Genomic DNA, 16,475 nt, shown 5'->3' with positions numbered 1-16,475 from the left:
AAAAGGCGTTTATGTTTATGTTACACGAGGCAACTACTCCGATATTATAGTTCTAAAGTAACAGAAGTTTATATAAAAATTATTCTGAGTCTAGAAAAAATGTGTTTAAGTTTTCATTACGCCAACTACTAGGTGACTAAAATTATTATTTATTAAATTAGTGGAATTTTATATTAAAATTATTATAATTTTCTCATTCGTTTTCGTCTTTTTAATAATTAAACTAAAGTATTATTGTTTAAATATTACTTCATTCCATATCGGTTTCAATAATGGACGTTTCTTAATATCTATACGATCTTCAATCGAATATATTATTGCTTAAATGTTGCATTATCGCATTTCGCGTACTTTGTACACTGTTTATATAATTAGATATTTGTCGTATCTATGAGATGTTTAAATGTAGTCGTATGGAGACGGTGCATTTCGACGTTTATTCCTAAAAGTGACCGACGTAGTAACTCGCATTGTCCTTCCAATGGTCCATCTTGCTGACATTATCGATCTACGAAATTTGAAGGGAAATTATTTTGTCTAACGCATTTAAAGAACTTATGTAACCTTTTAAGTAATATAATATTGTTTAATTATTATCTCATCGTACCCCGAGTGTATTTGTGCATTGTTTAAACAATTAGAAAACTGTCATATCTGTAAGATGATTAAATGTAGCGGTACGGAGTGAGAGAGGGTACTTCGATATTTACTCCTCGGGGTACGAAAGTAGACTAACGTAGAAACTCGCATTGTCATTCCAATGGTCCTTCTTCTTGTTGGTATTAAACGATCAACACATGCTGAAAGGAAAATATTTCAAGTCCAACGTGTCGCAAGAGTATAATATAATATTATATTGAAAATTTAACTCTATTTAAATATTCATTTACATTTTTTTTAAATATTTTTGTTTGGAACTACGTAATATTTAAATGAATTTGCTATCAGTTTGAATTCTACACGCGTATGTTTCAATTGTTTTAAATAATTCTAAATTTATCGAAATAATGATTTATTTAAGTTTAACTATATGGAAAGAGATGTTTACCCTTCGGGAGGCAAAAGAAAACTGTTTCGATATTCGTCAAAGTCAATCTATCGTTCCTTTTTATCGATATTACGTGTAGCCAACAACTCTGTGATCATTAATTGAAATGAATTTAATATTAAGTTAAAATTATTTTATGTTTTTCCAATATTTCGTAATAAAATATTTGCATTTACTCTTTGTATTTCTTCTTCCACCGCACATAATTCCTACATCTTGTGCGTTTTAAGGAATTCCTTTATCATTTAAAATAATCTAAAGATTTGTTTACTCTTGTTTTTCGACTTGCATTTTGTTCGTCAGAAGATAAAATATTCAGAGCTGCTGTTAAATTATGATACCCTTCGAAGGGCAACCTTTTTTATAAATGCATTAAATGGTAGCTGTTATATGATCGTTCGCAAATTGATTGTAACGCATCCTGATGTTACATTCTTTGAATTAAAAATATTCTATAATAGCGCTTTAGAAACAAGTAATAACAAATACAGATATGTTTTCAACTTTTCCTTTCTTCATATTGAACCGTATTATTAAAAAAAAAACGCTACAATATTGATCGACGCAAGATTGAAACATTCATTAAATTATTTTATTACGTTGTTTCGTTATTAATAACGATTATCAATGACGATTATTAATAAGCGTTTATAAATGTTTAATAAATGTATCTTTCTGCACTTTTTATACATTTATCCTTTCATTTATTAACTAATAAATGTACAAATATTTAGTAAAATATTATAATTCAGTACCGTATTCGTGTACCCACGATATATTTTTTCTTAAGTTACTTGTTTTATTCCAAAATCTTGGTTGCATATTTAATTTTCTAAGAATGTCAAACAATTAAACTTAATTTTAGTTAAAACGTGTTGATAAAATTTCTTTCCCTCTCTCCCTGTGGGGGTGTGTATTGTTTATTTGAGAACAAATTAAAGAAACAAGTTTAATTAAATCACATTTTTTACAAATTTATCCGTCAACGCTATAATAAAATTTCCTGCGAAACAGAAATGCGTTTATCAAAAGATATCAATATTTAATTGTACTATGGAAATATATTTAATCATCCAATTTTCACATACTTATATAACCGAACCGAAAGCCGATCATATTCTATATAGCTCTGTATCTATAGTTAGATCTTTCTACTCTTCTCTTCCGTATTACAAACATCAGTATAGCTCCAGCAATTCCTATAAGTGTTATAACAAGTGTAATACCTACAACTGAAATATACATAATTAATCATAAATGAATTAATTATTTGTAAATAATAAAGATTTTCGTCGTCGCGCATATACCTATTATAAAACAGAAAGTATGTACTTACATATAATTTGATAAGTTAGTATCGAAATATTATCAGATTGTAATTTAAGGCATCTGCTTATATTTGTCAAAGAACCATTTGTTTTTGGACACTTTATGTCGAGTATTTTACAAAATAAAGGAAACAGATCAGTATTCTTAAATGGCTCCAACTTGCAACCAGGAACAAATGCAGGTCCTTTTGCAAAGAATATTGGATGCATTTCTATTACTTCATTGTCATAACCATGTAATCCAAATTCTGATGTGCTGTCGACTGTAAGAGAATACATGTTACTTAAAAATATATACCTCTTATAATAATAACAATATTATTATTATTATTAATATTATTATTATGATTATTATTATTATTATTATTATTATTATTATCATTATTATTATTATCACTTGAACTTGTAACTATTAAATGGAATTGGAAATGATGTACAAAGGAAGCATGATTTTTACGTATCAATGTATAAGTAATTACCAGTGATATTAAACTTCTTCTTATAAAACTGAATAGTGTCGTTAAGATTCTGAAACGCATATCCCACGTTCGCTATAACAAAAATAGGGCCAACACGTTTGTTATTGCCATAATGATATTTTTCTGGAATTTCGTGTTTTCTGTAAACTTTGAAATTCATTGTTTCTTCTGCAGCAAATTTCAGATTTTGATATATTAACTCTTCTTTTCCTGAATAAATATAATTGGATTAAATGAAAAACGTAACTTGTGTAATTAAGTAACTTACAAAAGGTAATAAACTAACCTCGATTTGGATAAATATGTAAACCTGGTGATGTTCCTACAAAAGTATAATCAGTACTATTAATGTACTTATTCAAGTCTATTATTCTGTCCAATGTAACAGTTGCCATCCCATGATCGCTTAAGTGGATAACATTAACATCATTTAAACCGTATTGCTCTAATTTGATATGTAAGTATTTTGTAATTTGATCTAATTTTTCAAGAATTTTATTAAAAGAATAATTGTTTATCCCAATGAAATGACCATGATAATCTGGTTCTTCTATATACAATATTCCTAAATTTATTGGCATTGTGGGGTCTAGAAACCATGATATCAATGTATCTACTCTTTCTTCCCAATTAACAGTATCATTAAAGGCCTTGAAAAAATGATAATATTTAATAATAATTTGTAAAATACAACTTACAAAATACATTATACACATAAAGGGATATTTGAATATTATATATGTAATATGAAAAATATACTTGTCCATAAGTAGGAGTGATGCCACCATATTCAAATATACTACCAGGCCACATCATTGTGCCACTATGTCTTCCTATATTTTTTTCATTAATTGTCCAAATCGGTAGAATCCTATTGTCGTAATGATAAAGTTGTGACGAATATTTGGTAATGTTGCCAGAGACAGGGTCATAAACTTCGTTGTCAACAACACCATGAGTTTCTGCATATAATCCAGTTGCCATTGTATGATGATTTGGAAAAGTTTTAGTAACAAAAATATTCATCATATAATCGGCATGCGTGCCTTCGCTCCTCAACTTATTCATATAAGGCGTAACATTTTTATTGAAGTAATCGTATCTGGAAAGAAATAATCTTCAAACGTACTATTAACGGGGTGACCGTGTGTGTGTGTGTGTGTGTGTGTGTGTGTGTGTGTGTGTGTGTGTGTGTGTGTGTGTGTGTGTGTGTGTGTGTGTGTGTGTCTGCGTATATACGCATGTTAATGCATGCGATATGCAAAGCTTCATACCTAAAAGCATCATATGATACCACTAATAATTTAGGATGTACGGATACAAATTGACCTTGTTTAATATTACATAAAATAAAAAGAAATAAAGTAATCGTGAGCATCATAGTTACAACTATATGTCAATGGAGGATAATAAAACTTTTCATCATAAAACAATTTCAGTCACTCTTATTGTCCTTTGTATTTATTAAAAACATAGCTCTGACGGTACTACTTAACGCGTTTCGAATATATATTAAGTTTTACTCTCTTTTTTTCTTTTTTTTTTTTTTTCTTTTTTTATTGTCCCATTTGCACTCACCACCCGCCCACCCACTCGACTGTCAGATCAATCAGAACGCCAACAAAAATATTTCATTATAACTTGTATAATGTTCGTTCTAGGGATTAAACAAAAAGGGCGGCAAACTTGTAATTTTTGAATTTCAGATACAGGTTATAAATACGATTTTTATTAATTATTAACAACTATAATTCGATCTGTTCTAATAACTGAATAATACAATCGAATGTATCGCTTTATTTGGAAGCTTTTCCGTCACTTTTCTTCCCTTTACCATTTCCTATAATACTTTTATTGATAATGTAGTTGTATTCTCATTCGATTTTGTTTCACATGAAAACACCATATCGACTTAAGGCATCGAACATATTGAAATTATGTCAGTTTACCGAAGTGTGCGCAATATTTAAATATACATATATCTATTATAAAATGAATCTAAATATGTAATATGTCACGTTGAAATATATAACGCTAATTCATCGAGATAATATTGAGAAATGTATTTTATTATCGAATGCTGTTATAATTTACGCGAAATAATTGTGCATGAAAATATATCGGATTTTATTTTTTGACATTTTTTCGTAAAATATACAATGTACAATAAAGATCGAATGTTCATTGACATTTTTTAAAAAGAAGTTTAACAGTACTGCGTAGATAAATTTTTCGTTTTCGGGTATTGCAATAGCAATAGATGGTGCACAAGTCGCAAATCGCCATCTTGTGCACCACATGACCTCGTTGCCGCGTCCCGTGACCAGCTCACGTGAATTTTGGCAAATTCAAACATTTTTGGTGGAAAATATGGACATTTTGGATCAGCACCTTCAACAACAGGATGTCAGGTAGCGTTTATATTAACTATCGGCTGGTTAATGATGAAAACACATATTCCTCCTGTTCCGCCTGAGGTTTCGTCAAGGTCACCAGATAGTGCACGGTGCGCACTTACAGCCGTAGGACGACAGGAGTCGTGGAAGTAATAGGCATAGTTGTAACTGCAATGATATTTTATACGAACGTATTTCAGATAAAGCATTTTGTTTTCAGCACCGTTGGAACAAAGGATGAATCTGGAACAGGAATAGTTATTGAAGAAGCAGAGATTGTTGATTGTGAAGGTAAAAGGGTACTATCTTTTTTATATCTTACCTTTCTTTCTCTCTTTCTCTCCCATACACACACACACACACACACACAACATAGATTATTATAATTTATGATATTTAAGAAATATGCGTTAACATGACTTGAAATTCTAATATGTTGGGGATATATTAGATGGAAAACGTTAATAAGTACGCATACAATTTCTCTCTACGTATATATATACATACATATATATATATATATATATACGTATATATATACGTATATATATATATATATATATACACACACACACACACACACATATCGAGTATACGATTATATATCAGCAGAAGCAGTTGGAGATGATGGAATGCGATATCAGGAAGCACTTGCTTATAGAGTGGTTCAAGTAAATGGTACGTCAAGCAGTAATGAAATAGAACTGCCTGTAGGACAACCAGGAAGCAATACTGTACAAGTGTTAACGTCTCCTTTGAATGGACAGTTTTATGTCATTGGCAATGCTAATGATGTTTTCACTACTGCTCAAACGTCTAGGTCATTAGTTCCAAGGACTACTCTTCAAATAGAAACACCAAGAAATTGTACTACTGGTTTAAAGAAGGTATTTATATTGAATAAAGTTCTAATTGTTCTCTTTTAAACAGAGGACAAATGGAAATCATATTTCAGAGAGACGACAGAAGAAGAGCAACGCACAATGAAGTTGAACGTCGGCGTAGAGATAAAATTAATAATTGGATTGCAAAATTGGGAAAAATAATACCTGAATGTAATGCCACGACCAATACCAGCGCAGGCAGTAATGGTGGAGAGGGAAAAGCAAATTATGAAACGCAGGTAATAGAAAATAGATTGGATAGATAGACGCTTATTCATTAGTCTATACGGTAATACATTTTTTTTGGATTATTACAAAAAAATGAATGTTTTTTTCTGATTTGCTTGTTAGAGCAAAGGAGGGATTTTAGCGAAGGCTTGTGAGTACATAGGCGAATTACGTGCAGCAAATCAGGGCTTGGGTCAATGTTTACGAGATAATGAAAAATTAAGACAGGAAATAACTGCCTTAAAACAGCTGATTTCGCAATTAAAACGCGAAAACCTTCAGCTTCGAACACAGTTGTCTTCATCTTCAGGGACAAGTGCTGATGTCCATTTGAGTTCGTAATTTTGAGTTAGAGTATAACATGTAAATATTAGCCGTCATGTAAGAATTAGAAATATCTACTTTGTTTTTCCTTTTCTCTCTCTCTCTCTCTCTCTCTCTCTCTCTCTCTCTCTCTCTCTCTCTCTCTCTCTCTCTCTCTTTTATTTTACTGTTTGCTGTTTTTTAAACTGACATCGACTTGTAGTAAATTCTATGATTTTGGAATCGTATCAGAATTTGATTAAATATTTACTTACAATTAGATGAATTAGAATATCCTAATAAATAATCATGAACGGTCTTTTATAATTATTACCACCTCAAATATGCAAATTGCATTTTAAATGCTGTGGTTTAAAGTATACTTTGTTAATATTGTTATTTGAGCAGTGTCTATGTAAGTTGCGCTATAATAATTGTTATTTTAATTATCATTTAATTAGGATTTTGAAAGTAATAAGAATGACCGAAATTTATGAATGCGTATAGGTGTGTGCGTGTGTGCGCGTGTGCGAGTGTGCGAGTGTGCGAGAGAGAGATAGCATTGCCGATGCTATGAAAACACGATGCAATATTTTAATATATGAAAATATTTCTTCTAATCCAAAGACGGGATTAAAACGTTTAGTTTCTACAGTCAAGTTTTATATATATTATAAAATTGTACGTTCTTTCTCAATCTATATAACAGGTCAAAAAAATTTCTTTTATCATAAACAAAGCGGATTTGTATAATGAGAGTTTGAGTTATGTGTTCCACTTGATGATATTGTATATTTTTAAACCTGCAACCAAATTGACCACCAAGGTATAAACACGTTACTATTGTGTTTTATGTTTACAAATATATTGCTTATTTATATTATCACCATCGCGTTTGAATTTATTATGTTTAAATCAGTAAATTGGCCCAATGTTCGTCAGACATTATTGTATCGGATACAATGATTTTACGCTAGATTCTTCTCTTTAGTAATTATTTCGAAATGTTTATACAATTGTGTAGATAAATTTAATAATGGATTAATTATCGGGAGAAAATTTTTGACCATCGTCATACAGATGCAATCACAATTATGAATATTTTTTGATCTGCAAATATCCAATTGAATATTTGTGAATATTATTGGATATATTTTATTTTTAATACTTACCTTATATTAACGCGCGAATAATGTAGTATAGAGTATGCAAGAAACTAGGATGGGATGTAAAACGTATTAATTGTACTTTTACGTTTGTGTAAACAACAATGTGATATTTGCGCATACATAGTAAATAACACAACTAAACTTTAATTAGGCAGTAAATAATTGTAATATATCGTTAATGTACATAGTATACTGCATTGTTACGTAATTATTATTGATCGTCATCGCGTCACATTAAAATAATCTGATAAAAGTGATCAAATGTTTGTCTTTTTTAAAATACAACCGTTTGGTAAAGATATTCCTTTTATTTACTTTTTACATATTTTACAATAGAATTAACGTCAAACGTTTTACTGAAACAACAAATATATAGTATATAATTTTTCATTTTGCGCTCTACTACAGCAATGATTGATTATCTATGCTTAAAAAGAAAAGAAAAAGAAAAAAAAGAGAAAAAAAGAAAAAAAGAAAAAAAAATGGAAAAGACCTCCTTCCTCCTCCACTAACGAGAGAAGAGAATGAATGATTGTATACATTATAGCTAATGGTAACATGTCTTTCTTGCACTGAATTAACGGCATAAAGCGGCTTTTTAAATTCAGTGAAAAATACAGTGATATTCTGTATCTTCACCATAGATTAAAAATCTATTAGATAATTGTTTGCCTTTATCATTCTGTCTATAGACAGAAAAAGGATTTCACGCGATACTTTGACATCCGTATTATACAAACAAATGTATAGAAGATGGAAGCGATAAGAATTTATTGCATAACTGAAATCTCATCTAATTTTATATAATTTCCTAATTTACAAGTGATTCTATCGCAAGTAATGTTGCAAGTAAATATATAAGAATTTTAAAGACATTCCCAAGTGACACAGAGAGGTATCTAAGAACATCCCGCGCTTTATTGTCTTAGGCGTATTTATATGCATTTGAAAGGTGCATTATCATCTAATATACACAAAAGCGTACATTTAATGCATTACACATATTTAACTGCTTCATTAAAGTATAATTTATTATCATGAAAGAAAATTATCGATTAGTTCTTTAACTGCCTTCTCTTTGCTCTCCGTTTTGATTTTTCTTTCCTTTTACTTTTAAATTAAATCGGGATATCCTTTGATCACAAACCATCTAAAAATGAAAGTGATCCAACAAGATTGTTGCAAGTGACATTGCTAGTTGATACTATCGCAAGAAATTAATCTTCTAAATTTCTAAATGCCTGTTGGATATCTTCGTGTAACTGATCGAAATCGGCTCTTATCTTAGTTTCTCCATCCTTTACAGGATCCTGAAATGTATAATGTGTTTTAATTTTACATCGAGAGAGAGAGAGAGAGAGAGAGAGAGAGAGAGAGAGAGAGAGAGAGAGAGAGAGAGAGAGAGAGAGAGAGAGAGAGCCTTGAGTTTGGTCGTCACACCAAGTGACCACGAAATAATGCACAAGTCATACAATTATTTACCTTAAATTTCATCGAGCTTAGTTGATAAAGAATATTTCCCATACTGTCGCGAATTACATTCCATGTAATTTTATTGTCAGATTGAGCGGTAGATTCTACCGCGTGCCTTGCCATATCATAAAATGCAATCATGTTTCTCAACATTCCTACAGTTTTGTAAAATGGACAGAAACGATCGTACGGGGAGTAACTATGAAAAAAGGATATAATTAATGGGTAAACTCATCATATAACATAGGTATGCATAAGATAGATACCGATGACTGACCTGTTCTGTTGGAGAAAATCGTCTTTCAAAAGTTTCGCAACTTCCAATGTAATCTTGTCGGTTTCTGCGAGGGAAGCTTTACCAACCAGCTGCACGATCTCGGACAAATCCTCTTCCTCTTGTAATATTTCTTTTACCTTTGTTCTCAATGGTACAAATTCTGGGAAGTTCTTGTCATAAAAATCATCTAATGCACGCAAATATTTACTGTACGATATAAGCCAATTAATCGATGGAAAATGTTTGCGTTGTGCAAGTTTCTTATCCAATCCCCAGAAGACCTAAAGTGCGCAACATAATGTACATAATATTTACGCAACAAAATTAATGATTTATAAAAACTTTTTTTGCAAAATGAAAAATCAAGAATTTTACCTGTACTATACCAAGCGTAGCGCTAGTTACAGGATCTGAGAAATCACCACCTGGTGGAGAGACGGCACCGACGATACTAACGGATCCCTCTCTGTCTGGATTTCCTAAGCATTTTACCCTATAATGAATATAATAGACTTGCATTATAATAATCTAGTCGAACGATTGAAATTTATATTCATTGTATACAGATGACGTACCTTCCTGCACGTTCGTAAAAGCTGGCCAATCGAGCTCCGAGATATGCAGGGTAACCAGAATCCGCAGGCATTTCAGCTAAACGACCAGATATTTCACGCAACGCTTCTGCCCATCGGGAAGTAGAATCTGCCATCATCGAAACATTGTAGCCCATATCCCTGAAGTATTCGGACAAAGTGATACCTACAAATGTCGAAATTTTCTAATAGTGTCCGATAAGTTCGTTCGTTCGTTCGATACGATGCGTTCACTATTATAATCCAGTAGAAAATTTTTTTTACCGGTATAAATAGAAGCCTCTCGAGCAGCTACAGGCATGTTTGAAGTGTTAGCTACCAGAGCCGTACGTTTCATGATGGATTCGGTAACGCCATCGATTTCGACGGTTAATTCGGGAAAATCACGTAACACTTCGGACATCTCATTGCCACGCTCTCCGCATCCTACATATATGATAACGTCGGAGTTGGAATATTTGGACAAAGCTTGAGAAATTACTGTTTTTCCACATCCAAAGGCACCAGGTATAGCCGTTGTTCCTCCTTGTACGCACCTACAATTTATATTTACTTGATATAAAATTAACTACAACATAAAGTTTCTATCAAAGAAATAATAATTTAATTCATGGAACAGTAAAAAAAAAGAAAAGAGAAGAAAAGAAAAGAAAAGAAAAGAAAAGAAAAGAAAAGAAAAGAAAAGAAACACGTCTACATCTTTTGGCGACTATTTAAAGAACAATTTTCAAAATGGTCTCTCACGGAAAAAGTGAATCTAATACGCGTTGTCCAGTAAGCAACGGATGATTAGCCGGCAATTTTTCCGTAACTGGCCGGGGTTGACGTACTGGCCATACCTTTGAAATTTCAAAAAGAAATTTGTATCGTTTGGTATCCTTACAGAAGCGAAATTAGATTTATCATTTATTAGAATAATATCCTTAACCAAATAATCATCGATTTTACCTGAAGCATAGTATACTTTTGCCTCTCGCCGTCAAATTCTGTCTCCAATACAACATCCTGCAAAGCAATGATAGAGATTATATCAATTGACGATGTCAAATTTGGCCAATCGATATTGCAAAGATGCGCGCGTCAATTTAAATCGAATAATATGAGCCCTTCGAGGCTCATCCTCTTAGTCCCTAGAATATAAAAGACAAAAAAAAAACTCACGTCGACCGTATAATTTCCATTTGGCGCGATGTAAGTGACAGTGCCCTTGCTCTTTGGAGGTAAAATCATTCTATGCTTCACTAAGGTATTTTCATAAACTATACCGTAGAGATCACCGCCAGTTATATGACTGCCATTCTTTATATTCGAAGGATTAAATTCCCATGATGCGGCACGTGATAAACAAGGTACATTGATACCCTTTGGTATATAAATGGAATTGGTAAGCTCATTAATATCCTTCAATGGGCGCTGTATACCATCAAAAATACTGCCTAATATTCCAGGGCCCAATTCTACCGACAATGGTTTTCCCGTTCGAAGTACAGGGTCCCCTACGGTAACGCCACTGGTTTCCTCGTATACCTATTATATAAATATAATATAGAGACAAAGGGAGAATAAAGCATTTCCTCAAAAACGAGAGATGAAAGCAATTCCTCAATTCCTTAATTTATTAAATATATGAGATAAGGAATACCTGAATAGTGGCCATGTCCCCTTCTAAACGAATGATTTCTCCCACCAGCTCGTAATACCCAACTCTAACTAATTCATACATAGCGGAGCCTGACATTTTCTCCGCAGTAACAACTGCAAATAAATTACAATATGTTCGTTCGTTTTCATATTTTATATATCTTGAAATTTCTTATTCTACGTTCTATTCTAGGAAAAAGTAAGAAATATTATGATGAACTAACCGGGCCCAGAAACGGCATAGACATATCCAAATTTAGATTCTTTCTCCTCGTGTCCAATTTTTGACAGCCTGTGGCTCGTCATTGTGTATTTTATTTATACGCTTGAGTGATATATCTACCTGTAAGAAAAATTATCAAATAAGGCTAAGGAGTAAATTGAAAAGTAAGAAAAATACAAAAGTAATATTAAATAGGATTTTAAATATTTCAATAGGAAAAGAATTTTGAAATTATATTCGTTTAATCGATGGATATTTATTAAGAATCGAGACGTGACAGGAGTTAAGGCACAACCGAATAAAATATATATCTTAATTATCATTAATTGATGTTTCAGTTTTAATATAAAAAATAAAAATAAAAATCATTTCCCATGTAATATTATCTTTACCAATAATTTCATATTATATAAAAGAATTTTGTAACGCAATGAGAAGTGACGAAGAATTAATTGTCAGAGATATTATCTTTCGAAAACTCACGTGAGAGCAGGCTCTACGAAAAAGAGGCGTAGCCCTGCACTGGGAAAGTGATTTTAAAAAGCTGATATTTAAATTTAACAATCGTATAATGACAAGAAGATGAGAAATGCGTTTAATTAAATCCAGACACGTATAAATATGTAAGTTTAAAGCTTATATAGTTATTAGAAGCATACGGTAGCGTATAAAAATGAATCGTTGAATGTAAGACAACGTAAATCGATCGATACTAGGCGAATATGCATTTTGCACGAACATATAAACTTTTTAATACCGATTAAATACATTTTGTTAAATATGTTTTTATTTATAGAAGAATTGGTAAAAAAATATATAAAATTATAGACATAAAAACGATGGAAAACTTACAACAACGTTCAGCGTTTCATAAAGCGAATACTCCCGATACGACTGCTAGAGGCTGGTGGCTGCTATCACAAGACGGGTCAGCTGACTGGCCGATGTGCTGATTTTCAACTGAGCATAAAGCCAATCAATTCTTCGGGCGCTTTACAATAAACGACCTTTGCTAAACGACAATTGCTATTGGTTTACATTAGTCAAAACTATACGTATTTGCATCTTTTTTATTGGACATTCTATCCATTCGAAATTCTTTCCGACTTTTCTTCGCACTATTCTCTTGGACATAAAAATATTTGAGAAATTGTTATTAAAAGTATCTTTTTATTATTCGAAAAAATAAAAACAAAAAACAAAATGTCCTTTTGTCAATAAAAGGTATCGTTCAAATATTACAGGTTCATGTATATATAATTGAATATTTTATCGATATAATAATGATCGCGATTCACTTCACATCACGAATCAGAAAAAGTAATATATATATATATATATATATATATATATACACACACACACACCATATGTGCACGTTGATTATACAAGTACGATAATCACGAAAAATATAGGAATGATTATTTTACACGATGAAACTTATTATAAAGAAAGAAGACCACAACCGGATTTGGGCCCGGTTAAAAATATTTTGAGATTTATTTGGAATAATGAAAAAAAGACATTTTTCGACAGAACTGCAAGAGAGTGGGGTAAAAATATAATCTATTTGTATGATTTCCCTTTTCTAAGTACAATATTATTTTATTAAAATTATATCAATTATCGCGCGCGCGCGCGCCACACACACACACACCACACACCACACACACACACACACACGCGCGCGCGCGCAGAGCGGAGCAAATTTATTTTTTTCTCTCTCTCTCCCTCCTCAGTTTCTCAGAAATTAACAATTATATATAATACTTGTTACGTATATGGATATTTTGTGATATAGAAATAATAAGATTATATACATATATATATATATATATATATATATACATAAACGAAACAGGTGAAGTGGTCATCTTTTACTTTTTCTTTTTTGGTGTTCTCGGTTTAATATTTGCATTGCAAATGCACCTGAGCCTTTTATATATAAAGGATTTAAAAAAACCGTTCTTTACGTACAGTGGTTTGCTCAATGTTAAAAATCTTTTAGAAGATCTTCGTCTATTACCGACATCGTTGATTATCGAAAATCCAGGTTATTCATCTGTTAATTTCATTTTTCTTCTTCATTTATTGCTCCTTTATATTTTATTTCTTAACATTTTGCACAGGAATCGGTTACAAACCGAACATTCCATTACCGCTTACTTCGCCGATCATTTGGATAAGCGAATCTAATAAAAATGCTCGATCGAAACGATACGTTCAAGCTTTAACGGACTTTCTAAAAGGTACGCAAATATATATAGAGCTCGCAAATATAATTCTTTCGTTCATGACAAGCCCGGTGTACGATAACAATTTTGGAGAAAAAAGAATAAATGAAAAAATATTAACGAAAAACCATGTTACAAAGATTACACGATGAATAGCTCGCAACGAGAATTAAAATGCAGTGAGGGTCAATTGAGACCATATAGTAAATTAAAGCCCTGTTTCTTCGATGTAAAAAGTCTCGGTACTTGCGGAAAAGCCCCTTATGGATATACAATACCAATTCAGCCCTGTGTTCTAATTAAATTCAATAAAGTAAGTTCATTTTCTTTCTTTCTTTACTTTTTCATTAAATATCGATTATAAATCGATCTTTACGATTACAATTACTTTGTGCTATTTATTGTATTTTTTTTTTTTTTTTTTTTTTTTTTTTTTTTTTTTTTTTTTTTTTTTTTTATACTCGTACTCATAAGAACTTGATGTCGCCCATTGTAGAGACTTGGTTGGATTCCGCGTTATTATAATCGATCCTCTATATTACCACATAATATGCCAAATTTTTTGAAAAGGATCATCAAGAAATCGGATAAAGTACGTCCTTCAAAATCCATTAAATAAGATTCTAATGTAAATACTTTGATCATACGTATGCGTTATGTTACGTAAAATAGGCCTACATTTGGTTATCTTGCAATGGAGCAGACAATATAGACAAGGAACATATTGGAAAAATTGAATACATTCCTAATCCTGGCTTCCCCATTGAATATTTTCCGTTTAGAGGGCAAAAGGATTATGTATCTCCTGTTGTTGCTATAAAATTTAAGAATCTTACACGTAATTTTACTTTTAATATCATAAATTCAATGCAGAACGATTAAAAACGTATTGCGATTAAGTTGTCGGATATAGGAATATTACGAAGAGATATTTCTAATATATAATAAAATATTTTCCAGCGAATAGACTTTTGACGGTACAATGTATAATATGGACCTCTAATGTAATAGAACACACCAGTTATTATATGGATTTTCAGATAATTATTGGTAAAAGATTATATTTATTTTTACAATTTTTATATTTTTCGAAACTAAATATTGATATATTATAACAATTATATATTGCAGAAAAATGATCGGTCTAACTGCAGACATTATCAGACACAGGATCAGCTCAAAGTTAAGCGCCTTGCAAGGAATACAATGAATGTAATAAGATTTATATTTATTATGCGATTATGAAAGTTAATTTCTTTTTTATTTCTTATATTTCATTTGAAGTAAGATTAATTTAAAATCAATATAAAATCACTTGAAAATATATAAACTAATATAAATAATTTATGACATTTGGCAAAAATAAAGGATTACTGGTTCAAATAATATTAATAATATTAACTGTAAGACGTAACTATCGGTGATGACAGGAGATCGTCCTAGGGCTGACTCGCCTCCCGGCGAGCTCTCGAAACTGATACTAATCTATCATCGTTGGTCGTTTGTCCATGATCTTGCTCGATTTCCTCATATTTCAATACTAATACTTCAATACTAATACTTCAATACTAATACTTCAATACTAATATTTCAATACTAATATTTCAATACTTGTCGAATGAAACTATCGATAAAACATTTTCTTTAGTTCATTCGTCGTGTCGTCCTAAAAACAACACCGTTAACATTGCCGTTGTCAAGTTACTTTCGTTCACTTTTTCCACTCGTAAAAAAATAAGTACCCGGATAACAAGGTTGATTCATTCCAGAGACTATACTCAAGTACTTGTCAATGTGAATTTGATGAAAGTTGTTATCTTTAAAATAAAATATAAAAACGCGCAAAAAGATACAATCACGGAAGTACCGTACATTCGATGGAATTAACGTATTAGTGGGTGATATGTATGTACATACGTATATATATATATATATATATATATATACATATACGTATATATATATACACATGTGCGCATCAGAAGTAGCCGCAACACCAAAATCCCTACGAAATTAGTATTTCCATGTTTTATTGATTCGAGTAAGGAAGCACGTATTTGTACTGTAGTACGTATTGTATGAAGGAGAAGAAAGCTTTTATGCCATCATGATGCGAAAAAGAATTTAAGAGGACGTTAAAACATCTAAAATTGCATTTGATATTTATTTTCTTATTTATTTTGTATCTTTTATAAGGAA

The 16,475-nt window shown here is 31.3% G+C and overlaps 4 protein-coding genes and 1 long non-coding RNA gene across 8 annotated transcripts; 2 read left to right on the top strand and 3 right to left on the bottom strand.

Moving 5' to 3' along the window:
- Positions 1–1,729: 1,729 nt before the first annotated feature.
- Positions 1,730–4,421, bottom strand: LOC124430447 (ectonucleotide pyrophosphatase/phosphodiesterase family member 5-like). Its single transcript, XM_046977042.1, has 7 exons — positions 4,130–4,421; positions 3,615–3,957; positions 3,142–3,505; positions 2,856–3,065; positions 2,385–2,639; positions 2,137–2,280; positions 1,730–2,051 (listed from the first exon to the last, which is right to left on the bottom strand). The coding sequence occupies exons 1-6, from the start codon at positions 4,234–4,236 to the stop codon at positions 2,168–2,170; spliced, it is 1,392 nt and encodes a 463-aa protein (XP_046832998.1). The 5' UTR covers positions 4,237–4,421; the 3' UTR covers positions 1,730–2,051; positions 2,137–2,167.
- A 711-nt stretch (positions 4,422–5,132) lies between these two features.
- Positions 5,133–8,092, top strand: LOC124430603 (upstream stimulatory factor 2-like). 4 transcript variants are annotated; one of them, XM_046977449.1, is made up of 5 exons: positions 5,133–5,266; positions 5,472–5,542; positions 5,864–6,138; positions 6,207–6,374; positions 6,487–8,092. In XM_046977449.1, the coding sequence occupies exons 1-5, from the start codon at positions 5,154–5,156 to the stop codon at positions 6,703–6,705; spliced, it is 846 nt and encodes a 281-aa protein (XP_046833405.1). In that variant the 5' UTR covers positions 5,133–5,153; the 3' UTR covers positions 6,706–8,092. The 4 variants fall into 4 exon arrangements, with proteins under 4 accessions (XP_046833405.1, XP_046833397.1, XP_046833421.1 ...); XM_046977441.1 differs by having other exon boundaries at positions 5,861–6,138; XM_046977465.1 differs by having other exon boundaries at positions 5,265–5,400.
- LOC124430417 (V-type proton ATPase catalytic subunit A) lies at positions 6,788–13,028 on the bottom strand. The gene is made up of 12 exons (XM_046976969.1): positions 12,895–13,028; positions 12,044–12,162; positions 11,821–11,933; positions 11,340–11,705; positions 11,127–11,183; positions 10,923–11,017; positions 10,443–10,714; positions 10,161–10,344; positions 9,961–10,078; positions 9,586–9,866; positions 9,318–9,507; positions 6,788–9,145 (listed from the first exon to the last, which is right to left on the bottom strand). Exons 2-12 carry the CDS (start codon positions 12,123–12,125, stop codon positions 9,053–9,055), a joined length of 1,851 nt encoding a protein of 616 aa, XP_046832925.1. The 5' UTR covers positions 12,126–12,162; positions 12,895–13,028; the 3' UTR covers positions 6,788–9,052.
- A 164-nt stretch (positions 13,029–13,192) lies between these two features.
- On the top strand, positions 13,193–15,546 carry LOC124430561 (sodium/potassium-transporting ATPase subunit beta-1-like). Its single transcript, XM_046977335.1, has 8 exons — positions 13,193–13,595; positions 13,904–14,095; positions 14,172–14,291; positions 14,417–14,589; positions 14,773–14,868; positions 14,949–15,114; positions 15,237–15,326; positions 15,408–15,546. The coding sequence occupies exons 1-8, from the start codon at positions 13,460–13,462 to the stop codon at positions 15,413–15,415; spliced, it is 981 nt and encodes a 326-aa protein (XP_046833291.1). The 5' UTR covers positions 13,193–13,459; the 3' UTR covers positions 15,416–15,546.
- On the bottom strand, positions 15,340–16,227 carry LOC124430762. The gene is made up of 2 exons (XR_006943841.1): positions 16,019–16,227; positions 15,340–15,942 (listed from the first exon to the last, which is right to left on the bottom strand). It is a non-coding gene; the product is annotated as an uncharacterized LOC124430762 (long non-coding RNA).
- Between the last annotated feature and the right edge of the window lie 248 nt (positions 16,228–16,475).

This window comes from Vespa crabro, chromosome 1 (genome assembly GCF_910589235.1).
Source record: "Vespa crabro chromosome 1, iyVesCrab1.2, whole genome shotgun sequence".
Lineage (NCBI taxonomy): Eukaryota > Metazoa > Arthropoda > Insecta > Hymenoptera > Vespidae > Vespa > Vespa crabro.
This window is presented reverse-complemented; position numbering and strand designations above follow the sequence as displayed.